This window comes from Pristiophorus japonicus, chromosome 21 (assembly GCF_044704955.1).
Source record: "Pristiophorus japonicus isolate sPriJap1 chromosome 21, sPriJap1.hap1, whole genome shotgun sequence".
Taxonomy (NCBI): domain Eukaryota; kingdom Metazoa; phylum Chordata; class Chondrichthyes; family Pristiophoridae; genus Pristiophorus; species Pristiophorus japonicus.
Window position 1 is genome coordinate 80132958 of NC_091997.1, and position 26257 is coordinate 80159214.

The 26257-nt window shown below is 43.8% G+C and overlaps 1 protein-coding gene across 2 annotated transcripts; it reads left to right on the forward strand.

Moving 5' to 3' along the window:
* The first annotated feature begins 3732 nt into the window (after positions 1 to 3732).
* On the forward strand, positions 3733 to 25980 carry LOC139234131 (ornithine decarboxylase antizyme 2-like). 2 transcript variants are annotated; one of them, XM_070865099.1, is made up of 5 exons: positions 3733 to 3999; positions 16693 to 16847; positions 21492 to 21664; positions 22840 to 22925; positions 24772 to 25980. In XM_070865099.1, the coding sequence occupies exons 1-5, from the start codon at positions 3987 to 3989 to the stop codon at positions 24900 to 24902; spliced, it is 558 nt and encodes a 185-aa protein (XP_070721200.1). In that variant the 5' UTR covers positions 3733 to 3986; the 3' UTR covers positions 24903 to 25980. The 2 variants fall into 2 exon arrangements, with proteins under 2 accessions (XP_070721200.1, XP_070721199.1); XM_070865098.1 differs by having other exon boundaries at positions 3738 to 3999; positions 16690 to 16847.
* The last annotated feature ends 277 nt before the right edge of the window (positions 25981 to 26257 follow it).

Genomic DNA, 26257 nt, shown 5'->3' on the forward strand with positions numbered 1-26257 from the left:
GAGGGCATCACACGCACTCTGCCCATTGGTCCTGGTCATGGAGCGGCCTAATCAGTGGTCCTTAAAGGGATAGGTACAGGCAGCTCCTCTTGGCCCCACAATCATCCCACCCGTTGCTGGTCCCTCAGTTGTCTACTCCTCCAGCCCTTTTAATAGTCTACTTCCAGCTCAGCTCTGTGGAGGGACCGCCAGATTAATAAGGCCAGAAAAAAAGCAAGCAAAACACCGGGGTTCATTTCTAGCCGAGTCAAATTGAAAAGCAGAGACATTATGCGAATCATGTATTGGTTAGACCACACTTGGAGTACGGTGAACAGTTCTGGTCTCCATATTATAAAAGCGATATAGAGAAATGGCAAAAATGATTTGCTAGAATGATATCAGAACTAAGAGGTTATATTTATCAGGAAAGATTGGCCAGGCTGGTGCTCTTTTCGCTCAAAAAGGGAAGACTGAGGGGTGAGCTGATAGAGGTCTTCAAGATTATGAAAGGGTTTGATAAAGTAGACATAAAGAAGATGTTTCCACTTGTGAGGGGAATCGAAAACGAGAGGCCATAACTATAAGATACACTTAATAAATCCAGTGGGGAATTCAGGAGACACTTCGTTACCCAGAGAGTGGTTAGAATGTAGAAATGGAGTCTTCTTCTTCCGTATGGCAGTAGCAAAGCAAATCAAATGTCAATATATAAGTGAGATATCCAGGCCAAAGCTTCTGGTGTAACAGTGTGGATATCTTGTAGGCTGCCTGAATTCCCTCTGAAGGCAGTGCTCGATGATGTGCTCCAGGGTCTGATCAGGAGCTCCACAGTCACACGAAGTGGAGGCTTTAATCTGCCACCTATGGAGAAGACGGCAGCATCGACCGTGACCGGTTCTGAGGCGGTCGATGGTTGTCCACTGTTTGCGAGGAAGGTTTGATCCTTCAGGTTGTACTCTAAGGAATCCATTCCGTATGTCGCAGTTCTTCCAAGCATTTCGCCGTCGGTCATCGAGGCTGAGGGGCAAATTCTGAAGGGCTTTGGCCTGGATCCGCATGTCTTTGCTGGTGTAGCGGTTGTATTCTCTGGAGACGGCATATTCGTGGTGTTGTGATGGACAGCCAAGGTATTGGTGTCGATAAAAGCGTGCCGGTGATAATTCTCATAGTAGAATTCAGCTGGACATTAACGGATTTGACATGTGGACTGGATAGCCATGCCGGTGAGCAGTACTCCGCTGTAGAGTACACCAGGGCGAGTGCTGCCTTACCGAGGGTTTGAGCGTCTGCTCCCCATGTGGATCTGGCCAGTTTCTGGATCACGTTGACTCTACTTTAGTTTCTTCCCAAGGTTCTGGAGATGTTGCTGACAGGGTGCGATCGAGCGTGACTCCTAAATAAGAGGGGATTTTGGTTTACTTCTGCGCCGCAAAAGAAGAGTTTCAAAGCTCGGTTTGCTTAATGTTTGTTGAGGTGGGTGTTGGTTAACATCTGACAGCCTTTCTCTGTCTGATGCATGAGACATTAAACCAAAGGCCCAACCCAGTGAATGTAAAAGATCTCAAGATACCAATCAACGATCAGAAAGTCTCCTGGTCATTCTACCTGCTTTAACAAACACCACCAAAATAGATCAACTGGCCATTCCTCTCATTGGATCGAGAATTGGCTGGCTAACAGAAAGCAGAGAGTCGGGATAAATGGGTCCTTTTCGGGTTGGAAATCAGTGGTTAGTGGTGTGCCACAGGGATCGGTGCTGGGACCACAACTGTTTACAATATACATAGATGACCTGGAAGAGGGGACAGAGTGTAGTGTAACAAAATTTGCAGATGACACAAAGATTAGTGGGAAAGCGGGTTGTGTAGAGGACACAGAGAGGCTGCGAAGAGATTTAGATAGGTTAAGCGAATGGGCTAAGGTTTGGCAGATGGAATACAATGTTGGAAAATGTGAGGACATCCACCTTGGAAAAAAAAACAGTAAAAGGGAATATTATTTGAATGGGGAGAAATTACAACATGCTGCGGTGCAGAGGGACCTGGGGGTCCTTGTGCATGAAACTCTTTTTGGATTTTATCTGCAAAACAAAACACATTAAACCGTGCCACCCGACCTGGGTGACATACCAGACATTTACAAGGCCCTTTTTTTCCTTTTTTTGGATTTTTTTTTTGGTTTTTTTTTTTCCTTTTTTTGGTTTTTTTTTGGGCACTAAAATCACAATTTTTCCCCAGTGCCCCCTATAAAAGGGAAGGGGACACTAAAAAACACCGGCAATTAAAACAAATTAAACTTTAAAACGTAAAATCAAATTAAAATTTGGTTGCCAGGCGTGATGATGCACTCCAGTCCCTCCGGTGCCCACCTCTCGCGGAAGGCCGCGAGCGTACCGGTGGACACCGCGTGCTCCATCTCCAAGGACACCCTGGACCGGATGTAAGAGCGGAAGAGAGGCAGGCAGTCAGGTTGAACGACCCCCTCGACCGCCCGCTGCCTGGACCGGCTGATGGCACCCTTGGCCGTGCCCAGGAGCAGTCCTACGAGGAGGCCTTCGGACCTACCCGCTCCCCTCCGCACAGGTTGCCCAAAGATCAGGAGAGTGGGACTGAAGTGCAGCCAGCCCAAAAAGTTAGTTTGCAGGTGCAGCAGGTAATCAGGAAGGCGAATGGAATGTTGGCCTTCATTGCAAGACGGTTGGAGTACAAAAGCAGGGAGGTCCTGCTGCAACTGTACAGGGTATTGGTGAGGCCGCACCTGGAGTACTGCGTGCAGTTTTGGTCACCTTACTTAAGGAAGGATATACTAGCTTTGGAGGGGGTACAGAGACGATTCACTAGGCTGATTCCGGAGATGAGAGGGTTACCTTATGATGATAGATTGAGCAGACTGGGTCTTTACTTGTTGGAGTTCAGAAGGATGAAAGGTGATCTTATAGAAACATTTAAAATCATGAAAGGGATAGACAAGATAGAGGCAGAGAGGTTGTTTCCACTGGTCGGGGAGACTAGAACTAGGGGGCACAGCTTCAAAATACAGGGGAGCCAATTTAAAACTGAGTTGAGAAGGAATTTCTTCTCCCAGAGGGTTGTGAATCTGTGGAATTCTCTGCCCAAGGAAGCAGTTGAGGCTAGCTCATTGAATGTATTCAAATCACAGATAGATAGATTTTTAATCAATAAGGGAATTAAGGGTTACGGGGAGCAGGCGGGTAAGTGGAGCTGAGTCCACGGCCAGATTAGCCATGATCTCGCTGAATGGCGGCGCAGGCTCGAGGGGCTAGATGGCCTACTCCTGTTCCTAATTCGTATGTTCTTATGAAACTTTGCTGTGTGCAAATTTTGCTGCAGTATTTGCCTGCATCAAAGTGACTGCTTTGAAAGAAATATCATTCATTGGCTGTGAATCATTTTGGGATGCTCTGAAGATAGGCTGTATTGATGCAAGTGCTTTCTTTATGAAAATCTTTGCGAGGTCAACATTCATTATGCAAATCCACAAATATATATGAAAAAAACCCAACCCTGCACAAAGGAGATAAGCCGAGCTTCCTTGTAGTGGCTCAGAGGCCACGCCCCCTCATGTCAATCATCAGGCTCTGACGTCACACGCACAGCCAAAACAAACATTAATTAGCGTGAATTCAGACCAGAAAATTCTGACAAAAATATATCACTGGTCAACCAAGTGCTATGCTATTGTTGGCGGATAAAATAATGCAGCCGTTGTTTTTGTGGGTTTGGCGGCACCCCCATAGTGCCCCGCGCCAGTATTTAAGCGGACGGCGGCCGACGCTGAAGGTTCTGGAAGGCGGGCGGACGGAGCGGATGGGAGTGTGTTGTTGGCGGCTGCTGAGGGAGCGAGTGTACCGGGAGCCAGCATAATCCAGCGACCCGGCTCCGCCTGCGGCCGGATGCGGAGAAGCTCCGTGGAACGGATACTGAACAGCCACTACTTCGGGAGAGAGAGAGGGAAAGGCTGCGCCGGCGCCGGCAGGATGATCAATGCACAGGAGAGGTGGGAGAGAGCGGGGGGGGGCGGAGAGACACTGGGGGAGAGAGGGGGGAGGGGGAGACACTGGGGGAGAGAGGGGGGAGGGGGAGACTGGGAGAGAGAGAGAGGGAGGGGGAGACACTGGGGGGGAGTGGGAGAGAGAGGGAGGGGGAGACACTGGGGGAGGGCGTGGGGGAGACAGAGGGGGAACACTAGGGGAGACTGAGGGAGTGGAGACACGGGGGGGGGGGGACTGAGGGAGTGGAGACACGGGGGGGGGGGGGACTGAGGGAGTAGAGACACGGGGGGGGGGACTAAGGCAGTGGAGACACGGGGGGGAGACTGGGCTAGTGGGGGGGGGGGTTACAAGGCTACTGAGGTGAGTTGGAGGGGAAGAGAGACGGGGCTACAGGGGGTTGGTTGGTGGGGGAAAGAGAGGGCTACAGAGAAAGACTGGGGAGTGGGGGGGGGGGGAAGAGAGAGAGACTGCTATGGGGGACATCTGGGTTACAGGGGGAGGCATTTGACATCTGTGCTGTAGGGGGGACATGCACTTGTCACCTGGACTGAAGGGGTTGGGCCCTAGAATATTGGGGCAGGGGGAGAGTTGGCGATGGGGGGGTGTTGAGGCCTTGAAGTACAGGGTGGGCAACACTGGCCATCTAGAATACAGGGGGGCAAGGCACTGGGTAGCTCTGGCTAGAGCCTGGGGAGAGGGAGACAGATGCATTGGGCAGCTGGTGGAGTTGCACAGCTCTGAAGGAATTGGGAACAATTTAGTTCCATGGGCTCGTGAGTCGGTGAGATCCAGAGGGCACAAGTTCATGGTTGTCACTTAAAGAGCATCGAGGTTGTGGAATTTTTAAAAAATCCAGGAGCTATGCTTGGACATGGAATACTGTACTAGGAATAGTGGAGAAAGTTGAATTAATAGCTTTTAAAAGGGAAATGGATAAATTGAAAAATAATAAAATGGTATGGGACAAGGGCAGTGGAATGGGACACTATGCTGCAGGTAGCATGGGCTAAATGGCTGCCTCTTTAAAATTCTATGATATAATGTGTATTATATGTAGTGCTACATCATAATATTGTGACCTATTTGTTGTCATGTGAGGTGCTTTTATGTTGTACACAACACACCTATAATGTACAAGTATCCTGTACAGATGCCTGCCTGCCTTATGGACTCTAAGCAGTATTTAAATGAAGTCTGTATTGCTTGTGTTCTCTTGGTTGTGCATTTTAAACAGTGGTGTTCTATGTTAAGTAGCTCTATGTATGCTTCAGCAGTGCCTGCACATTCTCCTTTTTATGTGTACAATTTCTGTGTTGCATCAGTAATGAGTGATTGAGCTAGATGCTGTAGATGACTAGTGTGTGTATACAAGAATGCAGGTTCTACATTTTAAAAGCAGGCTTTTGTATGCATAATTTTTTTTCCAGCTAAATGATGACTGCTTGCCTGCTTTGTGCACTTGTCTGTAGAACCCAAGATGTGCTGGATAAGTGTTTCAAATGTCTTTTCAGTGAAGTGTAGCTTCTCCAGTATTGTAATTTATGGTGAATTTATAGTGAGGGAGCGGAGTTTGTGGCAGTGGTGTCTTCGGTCTTCCCAATGTTTAACCGGAGGAAGAGGCACCTCACTCAAGATTGGATGATTGCCAAGAAGTCTCAACCATGTGGGGTGGTGGCAGAATACACTTGCACTGGAGGCAGTTCAGAGAAGGATCACCAGGTTGACTCTTGAGATGAAGGGGTTGTCTTATGAAGAAAGGTTGGGCCTATACTCATTGGAGTTTAGAAGAATTGAGAGATGATCTTATTGAAATGTATAAGATACTGAGGGGGCTTGACAAGGTGAATGCAGAGAGGATGTTTCCTTGTGGAGAATCTAGAACTAGGGGGCATAATTGTAGAATAAGGGGCTGTCCATTAAAACGGAGATGAGAAGGAATTTTTTTTCTCAGTTGTAAATCTGTGGAATTTGCTGCCTCAGCTGTAGAAGCTGGGACATTGAATAAATTTAAGACCGAGATAGACAGTTTCTTAACCGATAAGGGGTTATGGGGAGCAGGCAGGGAAGTAGACCTGAGTCCTTGACCATCAGCCATGGTCGTATTAAATGGCGGAGCAGGCTCGAGGGGCCATATGGCCTACTCTTTTTTTGTTATGTTCTTATGAATGAATTGATTGTATTGTATTTTGGGGTGAAGTTCTGGTTGGCTGCAAGTTGGGGTGAACTAGTGATGTGATTGAATGTTCTGTTACTATGTGCATTGTGTTCTGTTGCTATGTATGGAGTATCCAGTTGCTGGACATTCTGAAGCTTGTGATTGTCATGGACCATGATGGCTTAATGGGAATAATTGATAGCAGTGTGTGATGGTGCAGTGAGCTATTAGATGTTTTGCAAAAATGATTTATGTTAATCATTTGCAGGAGACATTATGTACTTTTTATTGGCTTCCATCCACATTAGAGAACAGATTCAATATGTGGGAAGAAAAGCTACTATAAAATTCTGATGGCAGTCACTTAGTGCTCAGCTTTGTAATTCATATTCAATTCACTAACAATTGAAGTAGTTCTTCATGTAATGCCCCTTTTAATGCAGTTAATTTAGCTTTTCAAGAAAATAATTGATAACCTGAAAGCCTGTCTGTCAGCATCCAAGGAGAGAAATGGTAGCTTGATATTTTGGGTGTAGACTATCAGAACTTGAAGATAAGTTAATCTTTTTATAGGACTGAACAAAACAGAGAAGTTAGGTCAGGTTAATATTGACTCCTGTCAGACAGTTAATTAGCCGGTCAAGGTTTTAAAAAGCTGGAAAAGTGAATGCAGCGATCACAGCATGAGTGAATGCAGCTAAGTAAGGGAGTGATGCAACGGAACAAACACACAATCCACCGGTGGTGATTGATTGTAAAGTGGATGATAATTGGGGAGACAGACGGCTAAGGTCTGAAGTTCCTAAAGTTAATCTTCAGTCTCGAGGACAGTAAGCTGCTTTGGAGAAAGATGAGACACTTGCTCAATACAAACTTTAGGTACAATGGGAGGCCAAAGTTTGAAAAATGCTCAGTCAGATGGGAGAGGGTGATGAATTGTGAGGTTAAGGTCCAGTAAAATGCCAGGGAAAATATTTAGTTACTGTCTTGAAAGTCTTGTCTGTGCTCATTTCGTCAGCCTTTTGCATTATAAATGCCCATGTCCACGATTTATAATGGAAACTGTCACTCTGCCATTGCACCTTGTGCCAGTGGAAATCTACAAATAATGGTGTGACTTTCAGATTACATTGGCACATTCTGGTCTAATAACCAGCCCACTAACCCCACTTCACTTGAAGGTTACACTAGGTCTGTGTGCAGTGCTGATGGTGTTTGCAAAACGCAGTGCTGTTTTCACATTCACAATAAATTGACACTGGAATACATTTTTTGGAGGAGTTCCCACAGTAATAAGCTATGGGAGTGAAGTTTGATAATTGGAATGCTTGAGTCCTGAAAATGCAGCTGGATTGCTTAGATGGCTTTAGCAAGGTTGAAGTAATCTGCGGTTTGACCGTGGATATTTGATGTGAACTTGGATTCATATGCCTTTGGAAGTATTGACTTTAAAATATTGTATAATACAGATCTGAGCTGTGCAATGCCTTAATTAGAGACTATATTGATATTTTCTGTTAGATTATACATTGTGAACAATAGTTGAGGACTGTGGGTTGCTGCTTACTGCAAGAGATTGATCTAGCTCTCCCGATGAAGGAAACCTTTGTAGCTCTAAAAGCTAAAGTACTGCCTGCACCTTGTAATCGAGGATGGCCCAATTGGGTATCAAAGAAGCCACTGAAACAAAGAGCAGTTACCACGCAAACAATTACAGTAGGATGTTCTGATCTGTATTTCACTAATAATGAATTGAGTTCTGAAATGGTGAAAGTGTTAATGGATACTTCACACGTTCCCATTTGTGTTTATTGCTGCATCCTTTGCTTGAAGTAGCTAATGTTGCTCAGCCTTTGAAACTACCGTAATGGGGGAATTCCTATTTGTTGACGTGATCATTGGCATAGTGTAGTGACGAGTGATAGCAGAGCGACAACATCTTGGAAATGTTTTGTGCGCACATTTAAACAGCTAATTTTTCCCTATTAGACTTAATTGCACATATACGTGCTCTTTCTGCAAAGGGAAATCAGTCCCAATCTTGGAAACGGTCAGCTAAAACAGTAGTTACCTAAATTAGTAATTGGCAGAGGCACCCTTGGAGTGCAGAAATTCCTTCAATATGACACCTGAAGCATTTTATGATCTAGTATCGTAACTGAGGGCATTTGATATCAAGCTGTAAATCTTGGTTAGTAATCAGCAGTTTCTCACAATGAATGTACAGGTATTGAACACTCTCCTTACCTATAGTCTGGATAGTTTTAGTACAATTTGGTTTGAAACTATTTTAAATGACATTTGCAGACGGATCTCTGACCAGCTGCGAGAATCGGCGTGTAATTTTTGGCACGTCAGTTCATTGCCAATTAGCACCGGTCTAGTTTTATTTTAACACTTGTGTTTCTACAAGTAGAGTTATATAGCTGTTTCAATACATTTGTTCCACATGTGAGTTGGCAGGAAGGGATATCATTTGGTCACATGCAAGCATGAAAATTTGCATGAAATGGTGGTACCTGTAATAGAATAGTGTCATTTTGGTAAAATTATGTATTTTGTTCAGCTGCGGCAGGCATTTCCTAGCGTGCACACATACTTGTAACATAATCGTTTTCTTTCATTCAGCACAAGTTTGAAACCTGTTATAGTCACGGTCTTTCTGTTCAAGCAAAACTATTGAGTGACAGTAATATTTTCTCATTGTGATCATGCCTGTAGTACTGTAGTCTATGTTCTATTTTCTTTCTACTGAAGATCCTTGGCAGGTCCAGGGTTGGCTCTTTAAGCTCGTGCATTGTGATGCACAAAATGCTAATTGCAGTAGTAAAGTTTCTCAGGTGAGTGACAGCTTTATTACTGGAATATTGTCCATAAACTAAAATACCTACCTGGCAAGGGTGAAGCCATGATTATGGAGGTGGTTCTCACCGGAGGCCTATTCCATTGTACTATGGGTATACTGATGCCAGTAATGTGCAGGATATTTGATTGCATAAGTTGTGGTCATGGGGTGCTGCATTTACACATTTCCCTCGCTTTTCAAGCCAGATAGCCTTCATTCTGCTTTTCCTTGTCATCCCCAATTTCAGTTTCTTCCACTTCCATTTCCTAATTTTATTTTTCAAACTAATCTAGCTCCTCTGCAGTACCCAGAGTTATGTTAATGTTTGCCTGTGGGCTTGTACTGCACATATAAGCAAGCAGTTTTGTTTCAAGCAACAAAGCATTCATTAAAAAAGAAATTTCCAACACTGAGCAGCAATCTCTCTTGTTCTGCCACCTTTGTAGTGACTGCACCAAAAGCACAGCTACACCAAGCACAACAAAGGTTGAATGGGTACACTGAGCAGTGGGATGTTTTTATCCGTTCATGGGATGTGGGTGTTGTTACCAAGGCCAGCATTTGTGCCCTTCCTTAATTGCCCTTGAGAAGATGGTGGTGAGCCACTTTTTTGAACCGTGTGGTGAAGGTACTTCTTAGTGCTATTAGGGAGGGAGCTTCAGGATTTTGACCGTGATGATGAAGGAACAGCGATCTACTTCCAAGTCAGGATGGTGTGTGGCTTGGAGGGGAACGTTAGGGTGATGGTGTTCCCATGTGCCTGCTGCCCTTGTCCTTCTAGGTGGTAGAGATCACGGATTTGGGAGGTCCTGCTGAAGAAGCCGTGGCAAATTGCTTCAGTGAATCTTGTAGATGGTACACATTGCAGCCATGGTAGGCCAATGGGGAAGGGAGTGAATGTTTAAGGTGGTGGATGGGCTGCCAGTCATGTGGGCTGCTTTGTCCTGGATGGTGCCGAGCTTCTGAAGTGTTGGAGCTGCACTCAGCCAGGCAAGTGGGGAGTACTCCATTACACTCCTGACTTGTAAGGCTTTGGGGAGTCACTTGCCACAGAATACCCAGCCTCTGACCTGCTCTTGTTGCCACAGTATTTGTGGCTGGTCCAGTTTAAGCTTCTGGTCAGTGGTGACCCCCAGGTTGTTGATGGGGGAATTTGGCGATGCTAATGCTGTTAAATGTCAAGCGGCGGTGTTTAGACTGTCGCTTGTCGGAGATGGTCATTGCGAATGTTACTTGCCAGTTATCAGCCCAAGCCTGAATGTTGTCCAGGTCTTGCTGCAAGTGGGCATGGTCTACATCGTTATCTGAAGAGTTGTGAATGGCACTGAACATTGCAGTCACCAGGGAGGGTCATTGATGAAGCAGCTGAAGATGGTTGGGCCTAGGAAACTGCCCGCAGGAACTCTTGCAGCGATGTCCTGGGACTGTGATGATCAACCTCCAAACACTGCAACCATCTTCCTTTGTGCTCGGTATGACTCCAGCCAGTGGAGCGTTTCCCCCTGATTTCCTTTGACTTTTGCTAGGGCTCCTTGATGCCACATTCCGTCAAATGTTGCCTTGATGTCAAGGGCAGTCACTCTCTCCTCACCTCGAGTGCAGCTCTTTTTTTCCATGTTTGGGCCAAGGCTGTAATGTGGAACCCAAACTGGGCATTGGTGAGCAAGTGCCACTTGATAACACTGTCTAACACTGTCCATCACTTTGCTGATTTGAGAGTAGACTGATGGGGTGGTAATTGGCCAGATTGGATTTGTCCTGCTTTTTGTGGACAGGACAAACCTGGGCAGTTTTCCACATTGTCGGATAGATGCTAATTTGCATTACAACTATTCCAAATATTCTGGTAAACTTTGCCTGTTCTACTAACTAAAAGGTTTCATGGGTTTGGCTGATGCTAGATATCCTTTTAATTAGAATGCTGGATAGGAAATGAATGTGGGTTTTTGGAAGGCAGGATCTGCATTTACAGGTACATTGTAGATAAAATAAATGGGGTGGGTTGGGGAAGAGGGGGTGGTGAGACAGGTTTGTTTTATCAATAGGAAACATTGCAAAGAGGATACAAATGAATTTAACAGTTTAAAAACAGAAAACATGGAGCCCTGTGCCTGTATTGAGCTTGTGGCATTCTTGACTTCCTGTTTCTTGATCTCTTTGCTGGGGTAAACATCTGAGTATGCAGGTTTCAAATTGCTCAAAGCATACTGTGTTGCATTAACCGTCTATTTACGTTGAAATCTAAAATGTCATCAAGAGTTCACATAGAATTTTAGTTTGTATGTTAGCACTCACTGCTTTGTGTTGAAATCATGACATTGATGGGTGAGATTGCTGCTACTGTATTTAAGTTTAGTAAATTCTGAGCACTGCTATCTCTAAACTAACATTGTAGCCCTCTATCAGACTGGTATAGGAATAAAACCGTGTTTATGCATTGCTTATGGGTTCCCGCTCTGCTTAATATATGCTCTGAACAGGCCATTGCAGTAAATTGGATTATTGTGTATGATTTGGCTTGACAGTCTTGTTTGACAAAAATTGATAGTATGTTGACTTAAAATGTTAAGTTTGAGGAAGTGGCAGCATTGTCTGCAAATGATGCAACTCACCAAATGCATCACTGCTGCTGCAATGATGGTTGTCAGTGTTCTCAGCATCCACTGACTTGGGTTGTGATCGTTGTACCTCACTGTTGATTGTTTAAAGATGCCTCAAAGTTTTTCCATGTTTGGGCCAAGGCTGTAATGTGGAACCCAAACTGGGCATTGGTGAGCAAGTGCCACTTGATAACACTTCATTAGGCAGCTTTCTGAAGAGTTCAGGGTCAGAAATGCAAGCAGCCAGTTTTTCTAACTCTGCAGATTGTTGGGCCCAAATTTCCCCATGAGTTGCACTGTTTGTTTTGGTGTAACTTGATTTTTCTGGTGTAGCTTTTTAGTTGCAAATCTGGCCATATAAAGCACCATCAAGCACCACAAAGTAATAAGCAATTAATTAACAAAAAATAGAAGGAATCCTGCCCCTAAAGCACCAAGACCAAAGAATAAGCAATCAATAAATAACACACACACAAAAATAGAAGGAACCCTGCACCTAAAGCACCAAAATCAATCAGTAAATAACAAATAAAAAAATAGAAGTCCTACCTTAGGTGATCGCAGCGGGCTGCCAAGGAGGGAGCGCATTCGGCCAGGGCTAGGGGTGGCGTGCTTTGGCCCCTCCCACACAGCCTGCAGCGCGCGTTTGTAGAAACAGCCTGCCAGGAGCTATTGCACATGCGCGCAGACTCTAGCGTGCATGTGCTGAGGTCCTGGCACTGTTTTCAGTGCCGGGACTTTGCTCCGGCCCCAATCCATTGGGCCATGCTGTGCCATGACAGAGGAGAGGCTGGTGAGCGGCCAAAGTACGGAGGTCTTTTTATCGGCGCACTTGGAAGCGGGCAAAGGCGGTGCAGCTCGAGTGAGGGCGCCAGAAAACGAGGCTAGGGAAATTTGGGCCCGTTGTCTCTGTGGCTGCCTGTGGCATTGATCTGTTGAATGACTAGGGACCTCCTATTTTAAAGTCCAATTTGTGTTTCAGTGGACATCGTAAGCCACCAGGATGCATTTGAGATGGCTGATACCTTGCATAAAATTCCTCATTGCAATAACATTTCTCATTACAAGACTTGTCAATTTGAGGATCTATTAATTGGGTGGATGGTAAAAAGAGACATGAGCAAGCTGGCTATTGAGTTCAAAAGCTTGCCTTTTTATTAATTCATGGGATGCTGGTGTTACTGACAAGGCCAGCGTTTATTGCCCACTTCTCAATGTCCTTGAGCAGGTGGTTGTGAGCCACCTTGAACCGCAGTCTGTGTACTGCCACAGTACTGCTGGGTAGAGCGCTTCAGGATTTTGACCCAGCAGTGATATGTTTGCAAGTCAGTTTGGTGTCTGACTTGGAGGTGTGGTGTTCCCATGCACCTGCTGCACTTAATCTTCTAGGTGGTAGAGGTGCTGTTGAAGTCCTGTAGATGATGGAGGAATGAATGTTTAAGGTGGTGGATGGGGTGCTGATCAAGCAGACTGCTTTGACCTGAATGGTGTTAAGCTTCTTCAGTAGTGTTGGAGCTGCACTCATCCAGGCAAGTGGAGAGTATTCCATTATAATCCTGACTTGTCCCTTGTAGATGGTGGAAATGCTTTGGGGAGTCAGGAGGCGAGTCACTCGTGGCAGAATGCACAATCTCTGACCTGCTCTTGTAGCCAGAGTATTAATGTGGCTGGTCCAGTTAAGTTTTCTGTCAATGGTGACCTCCAGGGTGTTAATGGTGGGGATTAGGTGATAGTAATGCCATTGAATGTCATGGGGCGGTAGTTTGGTTCTTATTGGAGATGGCCGTTGCCTGGCCACTTGTTTCTTGCCACTTATCAGCCGAAACCTGGACAACATCCAGACTTTGTTGCTTGCGGGCATGGATTACTTCATTATCTGAAGAGTTGCGAATGGAACAGAACATTGCAATCATCAGTGAACATTCCCAATTTTGACCTTTTATGATGGAGGGAAGGTCATTGATAAAACAGCTGAAGGTGGCTGGGCCTGGGACACTGCCCTGAGCAGCTCCTGCAGCAATGTCCTGGGGCTCAGATGATTTTTCTTTATTCATTCATGGGAAGCGGGCATTGCTGGCAAGGCCAGCATTTATTGCCCATTCCTAATTGCCCTTTAATTGGTACAACTGAGTGAAATAGCTTAGCCAGCCAGAGGGCAGTTAAGAGTAAACCATGTGGTGTGGGTCTGGCGACACATACAGGTAAGGACAGAAGATTTCCTTCCCTAAAGGACATTAGTGAACCACATGGGTGTTTAGGACAATCCGGTAGTTACATAGTCACCATTACTGACATCTTTTTATTCCAGATTTATTTAATTAAGTGAATTTAAATTCCCCAGCTGACGTAGAGATTTGAACTCGTATCTCCGGATCATTGGTCCTCTGGATTACTCGTCCAATGCCATAACCATTTCTGACCACCATCCCCATCTTCCGTTGTGCTAGGTATGACTCAAGTCAGTGCAGTTTTCTCATGCATCTTGTTGTCCCCCTGCACCACCCAGTGCTCACAGTCTGAGGTTATTGTACTGCCTTTAAACGTCCCAGCACATGGGACACTGCTGCACAGAACTGAAACATTGTGGCTTTTTGACTTCCGTACAAAGCACATGATCTTGTTGCAGTTATCATTTGTCACTATCAGCTTCACTCTCTACATTTACAGTTGCCCTGCCTACTGTCTATGTTTTGCGAGAAGCACAGTGAAGACTGTGGGACGATCTTCTCCCACCATCTGTCCACAATATTGGAATCTGGCACTTGCTTCACTACAGATGTTGCCCTTGCTGGTGAAGTGGATTGTTAATTAGACCCCCTGTGCAACTATCTTGTCTCAACCTCCATGATTGAAAGTTCCACCCCAGCTTTCTGTGATCTTTCCTCATCTGCTACCGTGGAAACTTCAATGAATGTTTAGTTTAAAACCATTGCGTTGATTATAATGTGGAACTGTTCCCTGACTCAGTAGCTGTGACCTGGCAGACCCTGTATCACTAGTTTGCTTTGGTTAAACTTGACAATGGGTTCTGATGCATCAAACAGTGCAACTTGATCTCCGTGCAATTCAGAATATGCATCTAATAAAATGGGTAGCATGAAATGATTAAAACAGCACGGCGAAAGTGTTGTATTCAGACTAGTTATGGAGTATAATTGCAGGTGGATGTAAAAGGTTCCATGGCACCTTTCCTGCAGAGGAGCAGGAAGTTCTTGTGTCCGGTCCAAAAACTGATAAACTGGACATTAACCACGTTGCTGTTTCTGGACCTTGCTGTGTGGAAATTGCTGTGTTTGTCCACAACACAATCGTGTCTACAATTCAAAAGTATTTCCTTTTTTCTAGGGTTTCTTTCTAGCAGGAGTCAGTTGGTTGTGATTGGGAGTGACCCCCACCCCCCCCCCCCCCCTCTGCTTCCCTGGTCCATGGTGCTAAGGGAAAATGTTTTCTGTCACGTACAGTACATTGAGAAATGTTTGCATTTCAAGTTGTCATGAGATTTATTGTGTAATGTACATGAATGTAATTCTGCTTCCGTTTTAAGAACATAACATAAGAAATAGAAGCAGGATTAAGCCATTCGGCCTGTCGAGCCTGCTCTGCCATTCAATGATAATGGCTGATCTGATCATGGACTCGGTTCTACTTCCCTGCCCACTCCATAACCCTTTATTCCCTTATCGCTCAAAAGTCTGTGTATCCGCCTTAAATATATTCAAAGACCCAGTCTCCACAGCTCCCTGGGGCAGAGAATTCTTTAGATTTTCAACCCTCTGAGAAGTTCCTCCTCCTCATCTCAGTTTTAAATGGGCGGCCCCTTATTCTGAGACTATGTCCCCTAGTTTTAGTTTCCTCCGAGTGGAAATATCCTCTCTGCATCCACCTTGTCGAGCCCCCTCATTATCTTTTATGTTTCGATAAGATCACTTCTCATATCCTAATAAGTCAATCCCCTCATCTCCAGAATCCACCGAGTGAACCTTCTCTGAACTGCCTCCAATGCAAGTATATCGTTCCTTAAATACGGAGACCAAAACTGTATGCAGTACTCCAGGTGTAGCCTCACCAATACCCTGTACAGTTGCAGAAGGACTTCTCTGCTTTTATACTCTATCCCCCTTGTGGGTGAACTCTCTTTTCCAGTCACATGCTAGGTATCCATGCATTCTGGTGCTGATATTGGCAAGAGGTGAATTTCTGCCTTAATTAATTTAAGTGTCAATGCCCTTTGGTGCCACTAGTTGCCCAAAAGAAAGTGCTGAATAGGTTTACTTGTCTTTGTCCAACCTTGGGATCTGTTTTGAGTGGAATGAGTACTTAATAGCAGGGGATCACTGGCTAGTGATCAGGAAGCGGGTCACTGTCTGAATTTGTAACATCCCCCCCCCCCCCTACCAAATTGATTTTGTAATTGTGAACTGCAATTTTAAGAGGTCCATGGATTATTTGAAGTGATTGAAATACTGTATTTGGCTAATGTTGCTTAAAAAACACGTATTTATATCAGGCCTTGTTTCACAAACATCCCAAAACTCAAGTTCAGTCAGTTATGTAGGCAGCCATTTTGTGTGCAGTATTCCACAGCAGCAATGCGACAAGTACCTAATCTATTTTGTGCTGGCTGAGGGTGCAAATAGTCTTCATTTCTTTGCAATCAAAGTTCGTGACCTCCAATTAACTTTTATCCCGTGCCAGCTGAGTAAAGCTGTTGACAATTTACGCGTAGTTGGTATGTGACCTTTTTTTGAAAGGAGATTGGACTGTTTTCCCGTTTGCCAGAGTTTTACTTGTCGAGTCACCCAGGAGATGCAGTTTAAAGTTAAGAGTGAGAAAGAAAGTAGGACATTTAGGTATCCTTTTTAGTAAGAATGATAGAACGGTGTGACAGCTAAGGATGTCCGTGGCAGCTTTTTTATTAGCAAAAAAGGGTTGATTTTCTCAGACATAGGCATACAGAGTCAGGGTAAGAAGACTTGGTGGGTTGGAAGGTGGGCTACTGATCTTCTGCCAAAACATTACTATTGTTACTATCTTTCTTGTTTTGAACTGTAACTTCCTCCAAGCCCTAACATAATTTTGTTTTGTTCTGTTGCAGTAGTATTCCTTCCTTGTGTGGTACCTCTCAGCAACAGTACTGCAGGCACCTCGGTCCAGGGCCTCTGTGGTGCTCCTGATGCCCCTCACCCATCACTGAAGATCCCGGGTGGGCGAGGGAACGGAAGGGATCACACTCTTACAGCTCTCTTACATGCGGTGAGTATATTTGTTATCTCTTGTGCAGAGGAAGTATCTGGAGCACTGCTGATAATTGGTGCAGAACAAGTGTTCTCTGAACACCAAACAGTTCTTGGCTGGCTGTTCCGATAGAATTGAAACCAGTTATAATGTAGAACGCAAGCTGATTAGATTCGAAAAGTGGTGCCGATGATCAAGTTAAGAGTCAGCATGGATTTATGAAAGAGAAATTGTGTTTGACACATCTCTTTTTTTGAGGTGGTATCTAGCAGAATAGATAAGGGGCAACCAGTGGATGTGGTGTATTTGGATTTTCAGAAGGCATTCGATTAAAATACCACATGAGGTTATTAAACAAAATTGGGGCTCGTGGGAATTGGGGGTAATATACTAGCATGCATTAAGGATTGGTTAACTGACAGAAAACAGAAGGAATAAACAGGTCATTTTCAAGTTGGCGGGCTGAAATTAGTGGGGTGCCGCAAGGATCGGTGCTTGGGCCTCAGTTATTCAAATATACATCCATGATTTGGATGAGGGAACTAAATGTAATATATCAAAGTTTGCTGATGATACAAAGGTAGGTGGGAATGCAAGTTGTGGACAGGATGCAAAGCGGCTTCAAGGGGATATGAACAGGCTAAGGAGTGGGCAAGAACATGGAATATAATGTGGAAAATGTGAAGTTATCCACTTTGGTAGGAAAAATAGAAAAGCAGAGTATTTTTTAAATGGTGAGATTGAGAAATGTTGGTGTTCCAAGGGACCTGGGTGTCATTGTACATAAATCATTGAAAGTTAATATGCAGGTACAGCAAGCAATTAATAAAGCATATTGCAAGAGAATTTGAGTACAAGAGTAAATCATCTTACTGCAATTATGTAGGACCCTGGTGAAACCACACCTGGAGTATTGTGTACAATTTTGGTCTCCTTATCTAAGGAAGGATATACTTGCCATGGAGTGCAACAAACGTTCACCAGCCTGATTCCTGCAATAGGGAGATTGTCCTATGAGGAGAGATTGAGCAGACTAGGCCTATATTCTCTAGAGTTTAGAGGAATGAAAGGTGATCTCATTGAAACACACAAAATTCTTATAGGGCTTGACAGGGTAGATGCAGGGCAGATGTTTCCTCTGGCTGAGGAGTCTAGAACCAGAGGTCACAGTCTCAGAATAAAGAGTCAGCCATTTAGGACTGATGTGAAATTTCTTCACTCAAAGGGTGGTGAATCTTTGGAATTCTCTATCCCAGAGGGCTGTGGAGGCTCAGCCATTGAGTATCAATAGATTTTTGGATATTAAGTGATATGAGGACAGTGCAGGAAAGTGGAGTTGAGGTAGAAGATCAGCTATGATCTTATTGAATGGCGGAGCAGGCTCGAGGGGCTGAATGACCTACTCCTGCTCCTATTTCTTATATTCTTATGGAGCCTGCAAGAAAAAAATTGACTTCGCTCGTACACAAATTTAAGTTGTAGCATTGATCATATGACAACTTTTGCACACTAAATGGAGTGCAAACTGAAGTGCAGAATGCATGGCTGGTTGTTTAAAATACTGTCACTCTTTGGAGTATTGGGAGTGGGTGGGGAGCAGAAAGAGGAGGGAGACAATTAAGAGATCCAACTTGCTCTAATGCAATCCTGTCTGCTTTCCAAAACTGCTGACTATAGCCATGGAGAATGTCATTTCTCTATGGAAATGAGAAGGCAGGGAATTGGTGGTGTTGAAGTTCAGCTGCTGTGCCTCCAGCCACACAGGATAGCAAGGTGACATTGAAGTTGTTGCTGTTTATGAAGCTGGAGGAACCCAAGAAGTTGTAAAATGTGCCGTGCTGCAAATGCAAACCAGTCATTGCTTGCTGAAATGACAAAGTATATTTAAGTATTTTTTTTTTAAAAAGTGTTTCACATCCCCAATTTCTGCAAGTATTAATAAAATCATACATTTTTTTGATCCAAGTCCTATAATAACATTTGCCTTCGGTTCTAAGTTTGTCACCTCAAATTGTCATTTCAGCAATGTGATGTTCAAAACAGTCTGATGTTCAAAGCAGTAATGTATATTTAATATCTCTTGCCATCCACAGATCTTCACTTTATTCTTTCCTCCCCCTCTCCCTTTTCCTGCCCCTCTCCTTGCTTAAAACCTGTTGCATCGCTAACCTTTTCCAGTTCTCATAAAAGGTCATCGATCCAAAACGTTAACTGTTTCTCTCTCCTCAGATGCTGCCTGACCTGAATAGCTCCAGCATTTTCTGTTTTTATTTCTGATTTCCAGCATCTGCAGTATTTTGCTTTTGTAAATGTATAGTACAGCATGAATTGGGTAATACAGGCAAGGTCACAACAGGATGTGGTGTTTCTTTCCCTGGACACTGTGTTCTACTGTCATTTTATGTGAAATGATCATGTGGACACCTGTTATCTCAACCATGAACAACAAAAGCTGGGAATAGTGTTGTATCTGCAACTGTGTGTGTGTGAGAAGGATTGTATCTTGTATCCATGGTCTTTAATTATGGATATGCATTTATTTGTAACACTGAAAGCTCTGATTGGGTCCCCTTGATCACAAGACCTGATTGTTGATTTGGTCCCCTTGGAGGATAAGAGACACCCAGCAGTTTCTCTGGAATGTATAAATAAAACCACCCTGCCTACGTAATCGGTGATTTTGCAAAGTGTATTTCGAGCCATTCTGAGTGCTGACTCCAGACCAAACCGTTTACTCGGAACACACAAGAGGCTCACTGTCAGGTTAAGAGCTTCGACCACCCCCAAACAAGTTCCTGCTCCCCCACCCGAGTTCCTGACCATCTCCCCTTGCCCAAGTTCCTCCCTTGCGGATTTATGACCTCCTCCCCTAACAAGTTCCTGACCTTACCCAACCTAAGGGGTGAGGTGGTGGGGGGGTTTAAATGAAGTGAATAGTGAGTGTTGTGACTTTCGTATTTTGTCCAGTCCAATGATGTCACTTGTTACACACGCACCGAGGTTTACGAGAAATGAGCCAGGTATAGGGGTAAGAGAGGGCGAAGAACTTGATCCACCTTACCATCTGGATCGCGATCTTGCTCTCAAAAAACCCCCACCTATAGACCTGGATCACGTTCATCCCCCATCCCCATTGTGCACACACACACACACACACACACACACACACACACACACACACACATGCTTTCTTGCTCTCCTCTCCTCTTTTCTCCCCCCGCCAGGTCCCAAGGTGTGTCTCCTGCTGTTCCCTTTCCCCACCTCTGATTTCCTTTCTCAGAAGGCCGTGAAAATGTGTGTAGATAATCACAGCGATTTTCTAGGCAAAAATCCTTGAGATAACCCAAAAGCCCTAGAAGTAGCTCTAAGCTTGAGTGGCAGAGTTCCACGCAGTTCATGGTTCGACCCTACTCCCAGCTTCCTCGTATATCGTACTGCGCGTGCATGACTGGATTGAGCGCACACGCGCAAAAGGGGGCAGAGTCCAAGGCGCACATGCATAGAAGGACACATGTTAGTGCACCTAATCACTCCGTTTAATTATACATTGAGAACCAAAGCTTCTGCATTTAAATCGTGCAGCAGTGTTTTTTTGGCAAAGTGTGTTGAGAATAATTGGAAGCACTGGCAGATGTGTTAAAATGCAGTAAGAGAGTTAAAAGTTTTATGTTCGAGATGTTCTAAAGTTGAGCTTGTTAACTTACTGTGGAGGGAGAAAATCTAAATTTAAAAACCGGAAATGCTGGAAACATGGCAGCATCTCACTGTGGAGAAGTAATCTTTTGTCCAAACTGGAAGATGTTGGGAACTGAACAGCTTTGAAGCAAGTAAAGAGCCAGGGAAAGATCGAGAGAGATTTGTGGTAGGGTGGAGGGCAGGAATGAATGTCCAAAATGACGGTGCGAGGCAAAAGGAGGTAATAAGACAAGTATCAAAACAAAAGATGGGTCCAGAGAGAGTGTAATTGGTTACAGCAAAATAGCCAAGGCAAGCATGGAAAATCTGTCAAATAATGGCCTGAGAATATGGCTGAAGAAAAGTAGGTAGACCCCAGGGGTAAGGACCATTCCAACAAACCTAAACCACCTGCATTCAGTGGCTCTGGTGCAGCCATCCTACATTACCAGCACCTGATGTCTGAGAAAAAATGCGAGTGGTGGTTAAGATCTATAGTTGTTAATCTCAATGTTAAGGCTGTAAAGTGCCTAGTAGAAAGATGAGGTGCAGTTTCTACCGCAGGATTAAGCCCAACATTTTCACCAGCAAACTACCGTGTACTAGATCCTATTTTGATAATGACTCCTTATGAGCACTTGATGGCTCACCTGCATTATAGCAAGGTTCCAATTATTACTGACCTTGCTGCCTGCTGGAAATTGATTTCCTCAGCTTTTGTTGCTGAATTTTGTGTCTTGACTTTAAGCACTATGAAAATTACCTGAGCTGTTAAGGTGGCAAACACCCACTGCCAATGCTTCCTGTATTATTTGTATTGCATACTCTATTGAAGTTCCCTGGTTTAATCCCTGATCTGTGCTGAGCAAGCTGCCTGGAGGGTGATCGGGTCCTATAACTGCCAGCATGTTTTCTGCTTGGCGATGTTGCCAGCTGATTGGCTGTTTTCAAAGCACCTTTTCCAATGAGCACCTTTCTTGCTTGCAGGATGAGAAGCTAACTGTAACGCAAGAGCTACCAGCTAATGGAAAACAGCATATTATCCATTTTCAGTACAAGTTAACTGACTCCAAGGTCTCCAAATGGGATGCCGTTTTCTCCAATAAGAGTCTCTTTGTGGAAATTCCTGATGGGATTTTGGTGGAAGGAAGCAAAGAAGGGTGAGTGGTTTGAAACTTGTTGGCATTTCTCCATGCTTTCCTTGTCCTTGTATTGAACCTTTAAAGGAATCTCTCCTTTCCAATTTCACTTTCAAAACTATCAAATCCTGTTTCGTAAGTGTAGACCAGGAGGAGGAAGTTGCATAAATCAATCAATTAATTTAGTATTGAGATGTGAACTAAACTGCCAAGAGCAGGATGCATCTTTTGGCTGCAGTATGTAAATTGGCCAGTGTGGTGGAATGAGCTGTTGGATATAAATAGTCTTTCGTGCAGCCGAGCAACTTTGGCAAAGGCATACTGTAGTGATAACTATTCTAAATTCACTGGGATAAAAAAGTAAAGGCATTTAATTTGTGTGGAAGGCCTATATTTCATTTATTGTCTTTAGCCGAGTGATGGATTTGTTCATCTCTGGAAATTCGAGAGACTGCATTTCTATGCTGCATGTATCCTAATGGAATCTAAAGTGCATAGGTTTTGAGCATCTTGACACTGTTAACCCAGTAGTGAATTAGCCTTAGCATTCATTTTCGTAGCGGAGTTACTGGCTTTCTAGCTGAAATGAAACTGGACTAGGTGTGGTCCTCTTGAAGCAGTGTACAGTTCAAGCAGAACTTTCTCTGCCTATTGTTTGAGTTAACTAACTTGAACTTGGGTCTTTAGCACTAGTTTTCTCTTCCAGGGTGGTACTGGTACCATGAGTAGAAAAGCGCTCGACCATCTTGTTTTCATACACTCAAACTATCTAATCTTCACTGAGTATCTCTGTTATCAAAAGCCTCTTTGAAATCTATCGCTTTAGCCACTGCTAATGTTACTCCTAGTACCTTACTAAAATTAAACTAGTATTTTATCTATCATTTATCTGGGCGGCTCTCTCATTCTTTGTACCTTACTAGTTTGATATAATCTGCAGGTTTGATCGATTTGCATTGAGCTGCTGAATTTAATTCATTAAAGTTAAATTAGGAACAGTGGAGTTCCAACAATAAGCCTTTAGTATTTTGCCACACCACCGACCAGTTTGGCTTCCTTCTGCGCTATAGACTTGGTTGTGTGATCTCTTTCCTTGTGTTGATCCTTTTAAGCTCCAAGTGTGATCTACAATGAAAGCAAAAATTTCAGATGCCAAGCCTGTTCCTTTTTGCCTCACTGCTGTTTTAATTTGCCAGGTTAACTGTGCTGTTAGAATTTGCTGAGGAGAAGATGAAGGTGGAATATGTGTTTGTCTGCTTCTACAAAAACAGAGAGGATCGAGGTAAGGACTTTCTATACTGGGGTTGTAATCACAAACACTGGGATGTGACTACTGTTTTTTAGGGTAAGGTTTTGTTTTCTTCAAAGACCCTTCACCTGGTCTCCCTGCACTAGACAGTCAATGCACAAGAGAGCAACCAATCGGTATGTGCCAGGTCTCTGGTGGTGCTACCAACAAACCAACCTCGAGGGGATGCAGCAAAATTCCTTTCACTGACTTTCCCTCTTTATGTCTATAGGGAAATGCTCAATACCCCCTCACAGCACCTGAGCTGATATCATATGTCACTCCTGAGACCCCAGTGTGTTGCATGAGCTTATCCCAGGCATGCAGGTACAGTTTTCAAGAGTAATTCTGTCGACCGAACGAGGTGATGAAGCTATTGACCTATCTTGCTATGTCACAATTCTGAGTTGTGATCACATGCTGGTCATATAGTGAAATCCGAAGTCCTTTTAGTTCTTGTGCCTACCTGCACCTTATGTTTTGCAGACCCATTTGCAGTCAAATCGGAGTATAAATTTCTCTTTACTCGCAGTAAGTCTTTCTCTCAAAGGTTGGGCTGAGTATTGAGGGCCTTGGGTTGCTAAAGTGCAATTCTTAGATTAATGATTCAGTTCCAACGGCAACCTTCAGTTAAAATGAAAGTACTCTCCCCTTGCCCCCCTTTTTTTTTTTAAATTGAAGCATTACATTCAGGAGAAAATCTCTCAAACCTTAAATTTTGATTGCATGGAGCCCCTCGAGTCTGGTCTCCCTATTTGATAAGCTGCTGTAGTGCCTGACACAAAGCTTCAAAGTGCTTGCAGAGCTGCATAGCATCAGAAACTACGCTGCTAACTGAATTTTGTGACTCACCCTTTTAATGTCATTTCCCAGGGCCTGGCAGTCCTGGCTGGTTTGTAGTCTCATTCCTGCTGTTTATTATATAATCACTCCAGGGGACAGACACACTGACACTCCCAAGTCATTGGTGTCACTGCAGCAGCCTAGTGGGAGAGACTGAATTGCAAAGCCAGCTATTGACCGATATTATGTCAAATAAGGAAACTGGTTCATTCACACGACAGGGATTAAACTCCGCTATGAACTACAGATTTAAAAATCTGAACAGTTAAACAAATCAATTTTCTCAGTTGCAGAAAAGTGACTTATTGGAAGAACTTCAGTTTTAATTTTATTTACAAATCGGAATATATTTAATGTAATCCCCAACAGTGTCCCCCATTAGCAGGACTCCTCAATGTGCAGCCTATTCAAATGTTTGGGCTTGTGTGGTATCTACACCACGCTGCGCTTGCACCTCAGCGGGAACTCTGATTCCCACGTATGGTGTGGAAATGTACAGGCACACAAAACAATGAGCGCAGTTAGTCATCATTCACAGTGAGCTGGGTATGGGTTTACACTGAAATTGTTGTATATTCTGAGGAAATGGCATTTCCTATTTGAAAACCACTAGCTGGGAGGGGGGGGGGGTAGCGTGTAGATCATATGGTATGTAGAATCGAAAGTTTCAAATATATAAATAAGTTGCATTTTCATGTAGCGGTGCTGCTGCTGATTTAAAGTGCAGTGGTCCACTTGGTTAGCTCACTTCATACCAGAACTCTCCGATTGCAGCAAGGTGAACCAAGCAGTGAGAGCAAGAGAAGGATGGAGGGAGTAGTGCCAGGGAGGTTAAGTAGTGGGGGTTGCATTTTTAACACAAGTGAGCAACAAGAAAGGGGATCGGTGTACATTTTGAATTTTGTAAGTGCCTTGCTCACTTGTTAATTATGTAAATTGATAGCTGTTGCACATCTCTTTGCCCACTATAATGTTGCATTCTTTTTTCCTTTAACAGCCTTGCTTTTGAGGACATTCAGCTTCATGGGCTTTGAGATTGTGAGACCAGGCCATCCCTCGGTTCCGGCTCGGCCTGATGTCCTGTTCATGGTGTACTCCATTGATCAGTCATTGTCTGAGGAGGAGTAGCTGCATAAAGGAACATTATACTGTGTTTTTCCTTTCCCTCTTTTTATCGTAGCTCTATTGGGAGAGGGTAGTCCTTAGTATAAATGCTGTGTAATACCCATAGCTATGGCCTGTAAAAGGTGCAGATTTCCATTGTCTTTTGCGTAAGCAAAATTTGATCATTTTGCCTAGGTGTTCTTTAGGCAGTCTGGGCTGAATTCAGCTTTGTGGATTGATACTGGGCGGTAATAGTTTGTCTCGAATTACAAATTTGTCAAGAATTTTTTGGTCATTTGTTTCTTGAACTGTGTGACTATTTGTCATTGCTGTTTACAGAAAATGTTGAAAGCCTGTGCATTCCTTTCACATACTGTGTTTTTATGTACCTTATAGAAAGCTGTTTAAAAAAAAAAAAATTAAAATATTTCAAATTTACCTTTACATGTTCTATTGTGTTTTTTCTGTAAGGGTAGTAATGCTTTTTCCCCACCAATTGGTTTCTGTGCCAGGTACACCACCCAGAATCGAAGGGGTGATCTGCTCCCAAATTTCCATCCAGATATACTGTATATTGAAACCTTCTACTTGGAGATAACTAGCCCGCTGGATGATCAGAAAATTGTCAGAATTTTACAGCACAGGCTGTGCTGTTTCTCTGAAAATGCTATCCACTTAGTCCCATAGCCTTTAACATTTTCTTTTTCAATTATTTATCCACTTATCTTTTAAACAGGAGTCTTGATTCCATGACCATCACTGTTTTTGGTTGGGCATTCCATGTCCTAAAAGCCCTCTGGTTTAAAAAAAAAAAAAAAAATTCTACCCCTTGCTCTCCTTTTGTGACTATTGTGTTCTGTGGCAACTGCTGAAACCCATAGGCTGCCACATTGGAGTGATTTGTTTAACAATACAGCATGTTACATGCCTGACATTCGCTTTGAAATCTGGCATTCGTAATCTTTATTTTGCAATTTATTCTCAATGTTCGCAGCAGCTGTATTTCTCATTTACTTCACAACTCGAACAACCAGCAAAAGAATATTGGAGATAAATCCATTGTTTAAGTTTAGAGGTTCCTAATAAAAGACTTGAATTTAAAGGCTTGTTTAAGCAGACATTTTTTATTAACACCAACTACTGTCGCAGACATATTTGATAAAGAAGGAAAGTTACAAAGTTTTAGACTACAGTTATATATTTCTTTGCTCTTGTTATGAAGACCAATTCTTTGAGGAAATGGACAGTTAAATGGTCGCCTTTTTTCAAAGCATTTCCTCCTGGTGTGGAGTCTGGCTTGGGGCAATCCGAAAATTAGACCTTCAGGCCGTGAACTCGAGGTACAGCTGCTGCACTTTGTGGCACTGTCTTTTGATGTT